General features: G+C 54.9%; 1 protein-coding gene across 3 annotated transcripts in view; it reads right to left on the reverse strand.

Annotated features, from left to right (window-relative positions):
* ITGA2 (integrin subunit alpha 2) overlaps positions 1 to 14,066 on the reverse strand; it is a 51,227-nt gene that overhangs the window by 9,577 nt on the left and 27,584 nt on the right. For 2 of the 3 annotated variants that reach the window (XM_014449471.2, XM_023748216.1), the window contains exons 15-24: positions 13,328 to 13,467; positions 11,544 to 11,695; positions 8,895 to 9,005; positions 8,261 to 8,343; positions 6,917 to 7,058; positions 5,805 to 5,897; positions 4,930 to 5,006; positions 4,768 to 4,851; positions 2,140 to 2,239; positions 1,001 to 1,111 (exon numbers count right to left, since the gene is read on the reverse strand). In XM_014449471.2, coding sequence (XP_014304957.2) covers positions 1,001 to 1,111; positions 2,140 to 2,239; positions 4,768 to 4,851; positions 4,930 to 5,006; positions 5,805 to 5,897; positions 6,917 to 7,058; positions 8,261 to 8,343; positions 8,895 to 9,005; positions 11,544 to 11,695; positions 13,328 to 13,467 — 1,093 coding nt within the window. Of the gene's footprint in view, positions 1 to 74; positions 132 to 1,000; positions 1,112 to 2,139; positions 2,240 to 4,767; positions 4,852 to 4,929; positions 5,007 to 5,804; positions 5,898 to 6,916; positions 7,059 to 8,260; positions 8,344 to 8,894; positions 9,006 to 11,543; positions 11,696 to 13,327; positions 13,468 to 14,066 lie in introns of those variants that run through there. The other variant, XM_023748218.1, reaches the window with a different exon arrangement.

The raw sequence follows: 14,066 nt of genomic DNA on the forward strand, positions 1-14,066 counted from the left end.
CTGTCACATGTCATGGCTGAGGCGAGGGGCAGGCTGGCCTCACTGCCCACCTGGGCCCACTTCTCAGCCTCACGAACATCACCCTGAGCTCACATGGTCCTGCCTAACTCGGTGGGGCTGCTGGGTCCCACCTGCGAGGAGACAAATTCGCAACAACAACAGACAGAGTTGCCCGGCCGGCGTGGCTCAGTGGTTGAGCACTGACCCATGAACCAGGAGGTCAGGGTTCGATTCCCAGTCAGGGCACACGTCCAGGTTGTGGGCTCGATCCCCAGTGGGGGGCGTGCAGGAGGCCCCAATCCATGATTCTTTCTCATCATGGATGTTTCTATCTCTTTCTCTCTCTCCCTTCCTCTCTGAAATCAATAAAAATATATTAAAAAAACACACAAAGAATAGCCTGAGTGATGTAAGGCAGGGCTCTCTGCTATGGAGCACTTCAGGGTTTTGATTTCCTGTCGTCCCCTGCGCACCCCGAGTGACATCAGCGCAGCTAAGCGCTGGCCATGTCGGTCCGAGTTGCGCTCTCAGCCCGGCTGTGAGGACCACTGGGCCTTGAAGACAAGCAGGTGCTGCGGCCGGAGCCACAGAGACGCCACTCAAGTGCCCGGGGCCTGGGCATCGCCTTCCTCAGACCGCGACACAGGGACGGACCAGAGCAGCCGGGCGGAGCAGGACTCGGCCGGGCTGACAGGGTGCAGGGCAGCCACTAACAATGACCTGCCTCCTGTGGGGGCTTGACCGCCCACCCCCGGCCAGCCGACCTCTGCGGCCAGGGCGCTGCGGGGGGGACCCCCCGCCCAGGAGGGGCCTCAGGAAGAGCCTCTGCCGTCCACACTGACATTCGCTTTCTCACCACAGCACCCGCTGCTGATACGAGATGGACGTCAGGAGGAGAGGGCACCTTCTCAGTCTCCGTCCACACCTGTCAGGGGGGCCACCCACCCGGCGGGGCCCCCACCGAGGGCGCACGTCGCTCTGGCGCTCAGGCCGCCCTCACCTGGCTCGTGTGCACGCCCGTCAGGTACAGGAGCGGGTTCTTGTCCGTGGTGAGCTGGGGGAGGCGGATGCGGACGGAGGCCATGCTCACGGGGATGCTGCCGGTGGTCACCTATGGGGACGGAAGGACACGGTGTCGCACCTGTCCTCACAGGCGGGGCGCCGGTCACGTGGCCGGTCGCACGCCCTCCCGGAGGGAAACGTCGTAAGACCCACAGGAGTAACACCCTCGTCCCTGCTCTGGGATTAAATGGTCAGCGCGGCTAAGGCACGGGACCCACAGGCCGACGCTGTCGACGCTCCCCACGAGTGCTGTTCTGCTGTGACTGCTAACGGACTCAACATCTCGTGACGGAGGCCGTGGCCGAATGCCACGTGTACGCCTGCCTCCCAGCACCTGCATCCCAAACAAGGCTCTTCGAAAGACTTTTTTAAGGAATCACCAAACTGCAGGGCTGCAGCCATGCAACGGGCTGGTCAGAGATGAACCAAAGAAAACTGCACAGACTCAGGGTGGAGGGTGAGCTTTCTTACTTCCACGGTTTCTCCGTGGTTAAAATAGCTGCTTTAGCAAGTTAAGTTCTCTTTATGCAACTGACAACAACCTTTAGATTAATAACTGTCATACCAGCCGACCACAGAACTGGACTTACACATATTTCTAGATACTGTCCAGCATGACTACAAAACATAGTTGTACACAGACGGTGAGCTCCTCCGATAGAAGGCACGCGAATGCCGTCCCAGAGACCCCGCCCGCACCAAGCCGTTATATCAACATTCTGTTGATTAATGTTGAAAACTTTCTTTCGAAATACACCCCTTAGCCCGCACCCAGGACACACAACCAAGCACAGTGCCCCGTGTTTACCCCCCCCCCACCCCCGGGGTCATCTCAGTGACTCTTAGGGTGGCAGCTGGACCGGCAGCATTCCGTGACCTGGGAGGGAACTTGCTAGAAATACAGTTTCAGACCCACCCTAGACCGGAAGCTCTGAGGACGGAGCCCCGCGACCACATTGTAACAAGTCCCCCGGGCGACCTGATGTCCACTCAAGTGTGAGAGCCACTAGCACATCTCAACTTCTCCTTCTGCTCCTCCTCCCTCCCGATGCCCGCCTGCGGGGCAGGCTCACCAACCTTAACGGAGAAGGCGAATTTGGGGCCGATGTCATCGAAGGTGCGCACCGTGGAAGGAACATGCCCATCCGAGACTTCGTAAAAGTTGATGTTGGTCGACCTGTCGGGGGATGTTGGTGAAGCAGACAGGTGAGTGCTGCTGTTCTTCTCGAAGCTTCGTGCTACTCTTACTTAAATATCTCCTGGCTCAGGTGACAAGCAAAAGCGTTTACGTTTAGGGACAAAAAGCTAAATGAAAACAAACGCTCCTGATGGGCCACGGGCCAGGGGTCAAGCCTGAGGCCGAAGCAAATCCCTTTCAAAGCACATCCCTCAGAGATCTTCCTGCGGGAATCTCTGTGCTGCGCTATCACCGGTGGTACCGTTTCTAACGTGAGCACCAACGCATCGCTTCAGGGCTGGCAGTGGTGCCCTATAGAGATCGGGCTACACGGACGGTGTGTCACTCAGTAGACACTTGTCCTCGGTGAGGGATGAGTGACTGATGGGCCGGAGGGTCTCCCCGGGGTGTGGCTGAGCACAGCGATGAGCTCGGCCGGAGCTCCGTCCGGCGCATTCAGTCCCCGGCGCCCGCGAGCCAGGACCTGCGTCTGTCCCCTCTCCCCCGCCCCTCCGTCTCCGGTTCTGAGACCACTCTGTGCTTTCGGTCCAAACTGGGTCGGTCAGCCTGTGTCCATCATGAGAGCAGAGAACACCTTCAGAGGCTGACCCAGAGGTTCTGCCAGATGTGACCACTTGCTGGGGACGGCTCCTGGGGTTCGCAGTGCAGCCCTGACCACGTCCAGGGAACCCCGACAGCCCGGCCAGACTGGAGTGGAGTGCTACACCCCGTCTTCCTCCCTTTCGGGGCTGGGGCTGGACTCCGACCAGGGTGGCTTCGCTGGGGCGGGGGCAGGGAGAGGGTAGGAGACTGGGAAGCAACCAGATTCCCACCAGGTCATCTACCCTAATTATAGGACGCTGATTATATGTCCTAAAAAATTATAGCGGACACTTGCTGCCATTGTTTTTGTATTTCTGTACTGAAAATACTGCCCTTCTCCTCTTTTTTCATGCCTCCTTTAGAAAAACATTTTCCCCCCAAATTCTCAAAAGGAAAGTCTGTCAGAGGGAGACTTAAATAGACACGGCGAGCGTCCAGGTTCTGTCTGTGAGGGAGCCGGACCTGTGGCCACGGCGGAACGGGAAGCTGAGGAGGCGGAACAGGAGCCTGGCCCTGAGCGCAGGAACCCCCGCCTCCAGGCCTCCGGGGGCCGGGGCAGCGGCGTCTAAGGTGGTTAACGCGTCCTGCGTGTGCGTTTAGAGACCCAGCCCCTGGCCATCTGTGACCTCGGCGTTCCTTACGTCACCTACGTGTGGGTCAGTGTATGTACATTAGCAGTTAGCGATGCCGGGGAACCTGTTAGAAATAATTCTGCTATCACCCGTTCCCACCCATCACATTCGCACAATACAGCTGCGCATTTATACAGCATCCAAGCGGTGGCTAAGGCTCACACTCCATCACTGTAAAGGACTTTTTTCCACCAAAAAGGTGTTTGTTTAAACATGTTTTTCCCCCAGCGCTGCTTGTGATGATTAAACAAACCAGCAAAAAAAGCAAAACGTCCAAATATGTCATTGCTGTTAAATTGGTGAGGAACAGGACAGGTTAGAGTGGATGTGCTGACAGGAATTTTCTAGGATCACATAGCAAGCAAGGCTCAGCCAAGGGTTAGCATTGTGTTTGTAAATAGTGTGTGCGTGTGTGTGTGTGTCTCTGCGTGCGTGTGCGTGTGTGTGTGTCTCTGCGTGCGTGTGCGTGTGTGTGTCTGCGCATGTGCATCCATGTGCGTGTGTGTCTGCGTGTGTGCGTGTGCGTGTGCATGTGTGTGATGCTCACGTCCTGTAGGAAAGCACACCCCGTGTCCTGTGTGTGTGTGTGTGTGTCCCTCCGCCGCCGTCGTCTATGGGCCGAGCAGAGGAGGTGGGGGGCGATCTCATTTTCCGTGTGTATCTCTCTCGACCGTTTGCATGCCTGTCCAGGTGCATTCAATGTCCTTCTTTTAAAGAACAAAGCCATCCAGGGATCGACCCGGATGGTAGGATGGAGAACCGCTCTAGCTTTACTCTTCATCATTCTTCCTATGAGCTTTTTAAACCGAACGATATTTCTTAAAGGACATCCGAATATCTCAGAGTCCATCTTCCCATCACAAACATACAGCTGAGATGGTAGTGAAGTGCCCCTCAATCTTACATTCATTTCATGGTAACATGTCTGAAAACACTGGCCGTGCTGGGCGGGCGGAGCCATAAAAAGGCTGTATTAAGAAAAAGCATTTAGCTTGGCTGGCCTGGCTCCGTGGCTGAGCATCCACCTAGGAACCAGGAGGTCACGGTTCAATTCCTGGTCAGGGCACATGCCCGGATTGCGGGCTCGATCCACAGTGTGGGGCGTGCAGGAAGCAGCCGATGGATGATTCTCTCCCATCATTGATGTTTCTTATCTCTCTCTCCCTCTCCCTCCCTCTCTGAAATCACTAAAAATATTACAAAAAAAAAAAAAAGGATGAGCATCTGGAGGGTTTTGGAGTCACACGTGCCATAAACCAGTGACGGCAGTGCCCCGCGGCCACGCCCGCCTACCTGGTGATGTGGATTTCCGCGTCGTACAGCAGGCGGACGGTGAAGTTGGCCGCATTGTCTGCCTCGTTGGCTTCCTCACTCTCGCTGTGGAACCAGCATTAGGAAATTACTTGAAGGAAAGTATCAGAAAGGCTATCCATGCACGACTTCGTTACGTTTTACCTTGAGGCCTGGAAGCTGACAGATGCCCGATTCTGAAGGTTTTGAAGATTGAAGTCGAAGTTAATCGTAAACGTCACCTACGTTCAAAATTAAAATCCGTCAGTGCACGATGCTCCGTACTCAGGCCCAACCCGAAAAAGAAGTTTCCCCAGAGAGGGGACGCCCTCGGTTGGATTCCGAATTGCATGCACCGCGAGCTCCCAAACGTGTAGGACGTGTGGTTACTGGTCCGCCTGGCGCAGCTGCCTGGCCTTCAGAATCAGACGGGCTCAACCCTCAATGGCACAGGCCAGCCCTCCCGCCAGCACACGCGTGTCTGGGTTTGGGAGCTCTGTGCTGACGCGAAGCGTGCTCCTCGGGGGTCAACACGTGACCTCCGGGGCCCCGGGTAGCGCACTTAGACCGACCGTCGGTCAACGCGTTCAGAAAAAAAGAACTTCCCATGGCGTGTGTGCTTTTTGGGATGCACCGCGTGGGGGAAATCTTACTTTTTAAAATATATACGTTTCTTGATTTCTGAGAGGAAGGGAGAAGGAGAGAGAGAGAAACACCAGTGATGAGAGAGACACATTACTTGGTTGCCTCCTGCAGGTCCCCAGGATTGAGCCTGCAACCGAGGTACGTGCTCTTGACCAGAATCAAACCTGGGACCCTTCAGCATGGACACTCTATCCACTGAGCCAAACCAGCGAGGGCTCACTTCTATTAGTAACTTAAAGAGAACATTCAGATTCTAAACGTGTCCTCTAAACAGGCAGGCAGCGGTGCTGTGATGCCCATGAAAGGTGACAGCTCATGAGGAGGACGGCCTGTGGGTGGATGAGATGGGAGCTGAGGGGGCTGGCGTGGGTTTCAGGCTGAAACGCAGCTGGTACCTGCTGTTCTGGCTTCAGCGCGGGGTAGCCTACATCGCAGGCCACGGACTTCTGAGAGGCAGCCACCTGGCACGTCACTTCCGTCCCGTCCACCTGAACGAGACCAAGGAAACATGAGCAATTAGTATGCGCCGTGTGTGTGCAGGCACGGCCACGCTGAATGACGCACAGCGCACGGGCACTTCAGCGCCAAGGCTGGTGACACTACAGTGACCTACTGTCCCCAGGACTTAGCATTCTGTCTTCTCCAGGCGGCCAAGGCGCTATTTTCGTTGCTAAGCAGGACACGCAACAGCCACAGGAGAGAGGCCAGATACTTGAATTTCCCCCCAGAATTGATTTATTCGCTCTTATATTTCATAAGCACAAAATAATTGCAATCCCATATGGAATGCTGTCTTAAATACGTATCTTTCTCTTAATGTAGCTGAAGTTTGTAGTTTCACGAGAAGAAAACAAAATTGTATGTTGGTGTTTATTAATATTCTTTCAATAATTTCAAGACTGTTTTTTAGTTTTCCTCTTTAGAATAAGCTGTCATTTAACACCGAAGTCAGAATGGTTTAGGCCGCTACGTCTGTGAAGTTCGCACTGCCTTGAGCTGGATGGGACCGGTTCACATTCTCTCATCACAGGCAGCTGGTTTGGAAAATCTTAGCTTTTCCCCCTCCTGTTCCCTGCGCGGTGGCCGAGGGGACGGGGGCATTCGCGGTCAAGTGCGCCCCTGGGATAGTCATCAAGCCGACACGACTAACTGGCCTCGCCGGAATGCGTCCCCTGGCAGCCGCCCGCCCGGCCCAGCTGCGGGACTGAGCTCTCGGAGCAAGTGCAGCTCGGAGCATCTGAGCTCACGGTGGCCGAGGATCTGGCCCCGCGGCACGTCTCAGGGCAAAGGAAAAACTGAGCCGCCCCTGCGAGGCCAGCCCGGCCTGGACGCGGAGCCAGGCAATGTGCTCACGGGGTTTAACGCGTTGGGAGCCGCGCAGTCAGGCCTGAGGGTGGCCCTTGTGCTTAAAGAGTTTCCCTCACAACACGGAGCACAGACCTTGGGGATCGAGCTGAGGGGAGGCGTGACTGAGGAGTGAGCCCCCCGTGGAGCCAGCACCACTTACCGGCATGGACCAGGAAGCAAAAAACAGGTTTTCTGAGAAATCCACACGGAGCCCAGTGTTGTACGCACTCTCCCTTTTGTTTTTCAGTGTCACTGAAAAGGTTAACCTCTTGTTTTGGTTGCTGACAATAAAGGGTTGTTCTCTGTTAAAAAAAAGGAGAAAAAGGAAAAAGAAAGTCATTAAGGGGGGGAAAGGGGTCAGTATTCAAACACTTCACTCATTTAAAAAATAAACTCTTCAGATTCACTTTGAAAACTGAGAAAATTGCTCAGTAAGAAACTGTCTTCATTGCAAAATGATAAGTAAGTGCTATTGGGCTTTCTTCTTTGTTGCCTTTAGTACAAGTCGGGGGAAGGAACCACCCAAATACAAGTGGTTGTATTGTTCTTACTGTCTGACACCCGTACGAATGGCAGAAAGTAAAATTCAGATTTTAGAGGTCTTTATTAGTTATAGATATTTCTTTTGTAGAAACTATCTCCATAAACATTCACTTGAATAACAATCAAATGTGTCTTTTAGCCCTAACCGGTTTGGCTCAGTGGATAGAGCGTCGGCCTGCGGATTCAAGGGTCCCAGGTTCGATTCCGGTTAAGGGCATGTACCTTGGTTGCGGGCACATCCCCAGTAGGGGGTGTGCAGGAGGCAGCTGATCGATGTTTCTCTCTCATCGATGTTTCTAACTCTCTATCCCTCTCCCTTCCTCTCGGTAAAAAAAATCAATAAAATATATATTTTTTTAAAAATGTGTCTTTTATTTCTATACTAGAGGCCCGGTGCACAAAATTTGTGCATTGGGGTGGGGGGTCCCCTCACAGTCTGGGACCCCTCGCTCCTTACTGCTCACTGCTCCTTACTACTCAGCTTGCTGCTCCTTAGCGCTGCCATGGAGACGGGACAGGCTCCTGCCACCGCCGCTGCGCTCACCAGCTGTGAGCCCGGCTTCTGGCTGAGCGGAGCTCCCCCTGTGGAAGCGCACTGACCACCAAGGGGCAGCTCCTGCGTTGAGCGTCTGCCCCCTGGTGGTCAGTGTGCATCATAGCGACCGGTCGTTCTGGTCGTTCCGCCGTAATGGTCACTTAGGCTTTTATTATATAGATTTTACATTAGGCCTTACATTCTTCTTTTATTTTAGAGAGAGGAAGGTAGAGCAAGAGAGAGGGAGAGAAAGAAACATCCATGTGAGAGAGAAACTTCAATTGGTTGCCTCCTGTAAGTGCCCAGATCGGGGATTGAACCCTCAACCTAGGTATGTGCCTGATCGTGAATGGAACCCGCCACCTTTGGGTGCACAGCACAATGCCCAACCCTCTGAGCCACACGGAGCTTTACAGTGGAACTTACTGAGCAGCTGGCAGCTGGCGGACCTCGAGCACCAGGTCAGAGATGCACACGCCGTCGTCCCCACAGTCTTTGTGGAACGGGATCTACAGGAGGAAAGAAGCCCAGACGCTGGCACTTAGGAGAGCCAATCTGGATGAACACGCACAGCGTCATTCCGTCTGCATGGCGCTCAGAACCAGCCCAAACCAAGCCACGCTTCTGGACTATATACACGCCTAGCAACATCCGAGAGGGAAGCAGTGATCAATGCAAAGCTCAAGGGGGTGCCTGGCGGGGGGAGCAAGAGGAGTGTGGGAGTGGGAGTGTACAGGGGAGTCACAGGTTGGGGTAACACTCCATTAAGTGGGCAGTGAGCACACGGCGTTTGCTGGGTTGTTACTTATTTCTCCCACAAACACCCGTGGGCCCTGCGGAGGGCGGGACCGCTCACGGGCCGGGCGGGCCTAGCACAGTGAACGAGGAAGACGAAAGCTCAGGCTGCGTGGATCTTACATGCTAGTGGCCTGCGCACGCACTCACGGTATTTCACTTAGAGAATGAACAGGTTAAAGGCCACGTGCTAAGTGTCTTTCCCACAGCAGCCACGGTGAACCTGCTGGCGGGTCTGGATGCCAGGAGGGCCAACCCCACTCACACTGAAGACCTTGGCCGTGTCCGAGTAGGCCTCCAGGGCGGGGCTGGTGCCGGGGTGGGCCAGGCTGATGTTCACGAGGAGACTCAGGGCGTTGACGACATCCGAGGGCTCCTACACACACACACACACACACAGAGTCCATGTATTAGCACGGGAAGCGTTAAAGCAGGAACAGGCCACAGTGTTGTCTAGATGAAGGCTCTGGCGTCTTCTCTTCTGCTCTAATCTGGCCTTTGCCTCTCCGCTAAGAAACTAAAGTCAGGGGCTCAGTGAAAATCAGAAGCAGAAGTTCTTGGTTAAGCTGCCCAGGAACCTCATTGTGTGCACATAAGGAATGGTAAGTATTTAGGTGAGATGCCCAGTTTTTAAAAATATATACTTTTATTGCTTCCAGAGAGGAAGGGAGAAGGGGAGAGAGAGAAGCATCAACGATGAGAGAGAATCATGGATCGGCTGCCTCCTGCACGCCCCACACTGGGGATCGAGCCCACAACCCGGGCCTGTGCCCTGACCGGGAGGGAATGAACCCTGACCTCCTGGTTCATAGGTCGACACTCAACCACGGAGCCACGCCGGCTGGCAATATATCCAGTTGTAATGCTCTAACGACCTGTGTCAGTCCCAGCCCTCGGGTTGCTGGCTGTCTTTTCAGTCCCTACAGCTGAGTCCTGGGGTCCTTGGTGTCCCAATCAGGCCCCTGGAAGGGACACTGTGGCCTCGAAGGGAAGGGACAGGCTGGCTGTCAGGAGACGGACAAGAGCTTCCTTAGCGAGCCTCACTCTGCTCTGCGAAGCCAAAGGCGCTGCCCACGTCCACATCCAAACCAGCCCCCGACTTCCCCCTGGCCTGACTTCCTGCTGGCCCAGCCCCCGACTTCCAGCCCAGCCCCGCAACTTCCAGCCCAGCCCACAGCAGGAGCCCTCTCTCCTGGCTCAGGTGAGGTGCCTGGCCTCTCACAGTCAGGAAGCCGCCACCCCCCAGCACCCTCTCCGCTGGCGTGCAGGGAGGGGGACTGGCGGTGCCCACAGGCACTTGGCTTTGAGACGCCCCGTCTAGTGGAAAATATACCATCACCAGGACAGGGTGGGAGTGTCACCTAGTGGTCCTCGCGCAGACCCCCCACCCCCCGGTTCTCCGCAAAGAACGAGGGGCAGACGGCGAGCGCTGGACACGGGGTGTGCCCCCTCCCCAGCGGGCCTGTTACCACTTACCATCCCAGGCCGCAATCAGTCCTCGCGGCCCCTTGGGGCCTGGCACACGGCGGGGCCCGTGAGGACTGAACTGGACAGCGTCTCCCGGCCGAGGACCCGGCCCGGCCCTGCGAGCCCCACAGGTGCACGGGGGAACCACCAGGACTTCCACCCGACAGCCTGGCCGCCTCACCGCCCCCCCCCCCCATGGGCCACGTGTTCAGTGTGACCCGCCATTCAGCTCATTATGTGGTCCCAGCTGTCATTCCCTAAATGGGCGGTACAGTTGGCCCCTCACCAACAAAAGGCCGGGCCTTGGCGAATACGTAACCTTCAACTTGAACAACAAACAACCCATGTGCATGCATCCGAGCATCAGTTGTATGCTTTTCAGCATCTACACGTGGCCTTTCCCGAGATGTGGTCTCTGCATCACCAGCTGCACCAGGAGTACCTGGGCCCCTTCGCCCTGCGTGTGCCCTGGACCCTCAACCCCCCGAGGCTGGCGGCGAGCACCCAGACACGCGTTCCGTAACAGTTCCCTGGGCAACCTCGATGCCTCTTACACCCCGAGAACCACATTTCTAGAAAAGTTCTCAACAGCGTCCTGAGGAAAGTACACTCTCAAATTCCATGATGTGGTTTCTACGGGGAAAGGGTCCTGTAACTAATAAAACAAAGTTCCTGCTGGGAGTTTTCTCGGAGAAGCACATTTCCTCCTTGGGAGACCTTCAAACTCCATTTGGACGGGAGTCACTGTGGCCTGAGAGCAGAGCTCATCCTTTTGCCCTGATGCCCTACCATCCTTCACCCCCGTGAACTTCATCCATCAGCGAAAAACCCAAGTGCGATGGTTCTCTTCGGTTCCTTAAAAAGGAAAGCAACTGCCCTGACTGGTTTGGCTCAGTGGATAGAGCATCGGCCTGCAGACTGAAGGGTCCCGGGTTCGATTCCGGTCAAGGGCATGTACCTTGGTTGCAGGCACATCCCCAGTGGGGGGTGTGCAGGAGGCGGCTGATCGATGTTTCTCTCTCACCGATGTTTCTAACTCTCTATCCTACTCCCTTCCTCTCTGTAAAAAATCAATAATAATTTTTTAAAAAGCCAGTGGCTTTAAAAAAAAAAAAAAAAAGGAACACAACTTTCCCGAGAGGAAAATGTCCACGTAAAATTCCTGTCAACTTTGCGTTCTCCCTGTTGACCGTCTTATAAAGCACTCTGTCCCCGGCGTCTTTGAGGGTTTTCTATTTAGCCCCATTAACTGCAACCCCAAATAAAATGTAGCCCCTAACTGAGGAACGGCCCATGACCGTAGGCGTTAGCGAAGGAGACAGGCGTCCTGTGCCCAGAAAAGAAAAGCGTGCGTTGGCAGGCGAGCGTTTTCTGCCTCCTAAGTCTCCCTTTTGGATTTTCTCCGTTTACTAGGCCCCAGGGAGGGAGGGGCGGAGGGGACCCTCACCTGTATGTGGATGGCGAACTCAGAGCAAGTCTGTCCTGGCCCGACGATGGCGTCCTTCTGCAGGTACCGGTCGCTGTTCTCCTTAAACAGCCCCCTGGAGGTCACGCGGGACGAGTACAGGTCCGCGTCGATGGTGATGTTATAGGTAATGGCTGTGATTAAAAACCATAAAAATGTTACGACAAAAACCTTCCAAGGAAAAAGCAACCCTGTCTTATTGTGTCTTCCTGGGTGGAGTCTCTGACTTCGAGGAGATGTGAAAGCGGCTTATACGCTGATGGGCTGTGAGCCATGGACGGCCCAGGGCAGCCGTGACGCTAGCCCTGGTGGGATGTGTGTGACCGTGGCTGGACGCAGGGGAAGGGAAGTGGGCGTGCCCCCGGGGAACCTCTGAGTGGGGTTGGCCAACTTACTCCCTCACACTTTGGTTTCCAAACATCATTCGTAACACGACGATGCGAAAAGGAAAGACCCAGTTATTGAGTGCCCGCAGCTGGACACTGCTTTTCCTTTGCGTTATTTTTACCCCTTCTTTTTAGTTCATCGGATCCTCTTACATTTTATCCATCTTTGTTAACCTCCTGAAGTCACCGGAGCAAGAAAAGTTATACAACATTTCTAATAGGTATTTTAAAGGTAAGCTGTATAATGAATGTTTTTGGAAGTCAAGTCAACTTTTAAAATATTGAAAGTAACGCAATGAGGAGGAGCAACCCCAGAGAAGGCAGTTGGTGCTATGAGTAGTCTGGTCTCTCTCGATTGTGGCCAGGCGGGCAGCAGACATAGTTGAAGGTTCCGAGAGATAGACATTGGCTATTGGCCTCAGCTTTTGTCACACTGGTTTTCCTTTCCTTTTCCCCAGGTGGGTACTGTTATCTGCTCTGCAGATGAGGAAACGGAGGTTCACAGAGGTTTAACAAGTTGCCTAAAGTCATGCCGCTATGAACAGCGGCCTTCGAATTCAAACCAAGCTGTCTGATGACGTTAGTCTATCTGTTTACACTTCAGGAACGACTGGTTTCTAACGTTTAGGCCCAAACACTGGAACAGCAGCAAATGAAGGAAGTCACTGAACCGAGGACGAGACCAGTTGCTGAGCCACTGCGGCAGGGGAGGTGAGGGGAGACGCGGTGGGTGGAAAACACGAGCGAGAGGACGTGGACCTTGGCCCGGCCCTGGAAGGTGACCCGGCCCGTCCAGGAAAGACGGTGACAATTCCTGCTGGCACGTGCCCAGGGTTTCACCCACCGTCTCCTGCTGGTAGGACACATCTCAGACTCGTACCCACGTCTCTGCATTACTTTGCAGATTGAAAACATGGGCATAAACAATACATTCTTTTGTATCTTCTCATGATTTCATGCTTATTAATTCCTCAAGAGCAGGAATCACACTTGGTTCTAGTACTGAACAGCTCTGCCTAGATCGTGGCCTGGCTGACGTGCAGAGCCCTCAGTTCCTGCGGGAGGCGCCCAGGGTGACTGTGGGAGCCGAGGTTGATGGGGGACCCGGGCAGGAGACACTCGGAGGAGAAAGTGGGGAGAGCCTGCGATCGTGTCATAGAGATTACAGCCCCGGGTCACCTTCCAGACATGATGAAGGAAGCCCTACACCACGCTTCCCGCCTAGGCACCCATCCCCAGCACCTCACCGTATGGCAAGTGAAATGTCTGCACGTTAACCCGGATTTCCGTGGGTCCACAAACTCTAAGTCTGAGTCACGCTCAGGACGGGCGCCCTGGGAGCACACCCCGCTCTGTTCACACGATCGCAGCCCCACTCACCCACGCGGCTTCTTGGCGTGGTGGGCCGGAACTTCGCCCACAGGCAGAGCTTGAGGCGGATCTCTGCATTCTTGTTGGACAAGATGATTTTTTCTGGTGTGAACGAAGCGTCTACAGACACATCAGCAATGCTCTGCGACCTGAAAGACACAGTGGGGACAGACAGATGGACAGACCGCCAAGTACAGGTGTGCTGACTTCACAGGGTCCAGTCACCCCCCCCCCCTTCCCGCTCCACCTGGCACCTGGCAGCGCTCAGATGGAAAGCTGAGCTGGCGCGGGGACGATGTATCCTGTTTGTGACCGTGGCACCAGCACAGTCACCTTTAACAGGGTTGGTTTAATGAGTGCACGCGTGAGCACGGGCCCGAGTCTGCAGGCTCTCTGCAGAGGGGCACACAGTCCTGTCCAGCTGGATGCAGTGACATTCATTTTTCTCATAAAGATAGGGGACGGGGTAGCAGTGGCGGGGAGACAGGGCTGAGGCGTGTGCTTGTGGCGGTTTCCTGTTGCCTCGGTGACTGGCAGCGATCCTGACAGCATGGCATGTGCATGTGACCACGATGCTGGCATTAGCCTGATGCCGGGAACTGGGAGGAGGCCACCTCAGGCAGGGGCTGCAGGCTCGGCCTCTGCCCTTGGGCGTCTGAGGGCCTTTCCCACACGCACCGCCTCGTTGCTTCTGCGCCACTCCTGTGACGTGGGTGGGACACATACCATCTCCACTTACAGTGAAGAC

The sequence above is a fragment of the Myotis lucifugus genome, unplaced genomic scaffold, assembly GCF_000147115.1.
Source record: "Myotis lucifugus unplaced genomic scaffold, Myoluc2.0 scaffold_1205, whole genome shotgun sequence".
NCBI lineage: Eukaryota > Metazoa > Chordata > Mammalia > Chiroptera > Vespertilionidae > Myotis > Myotis lucifugus.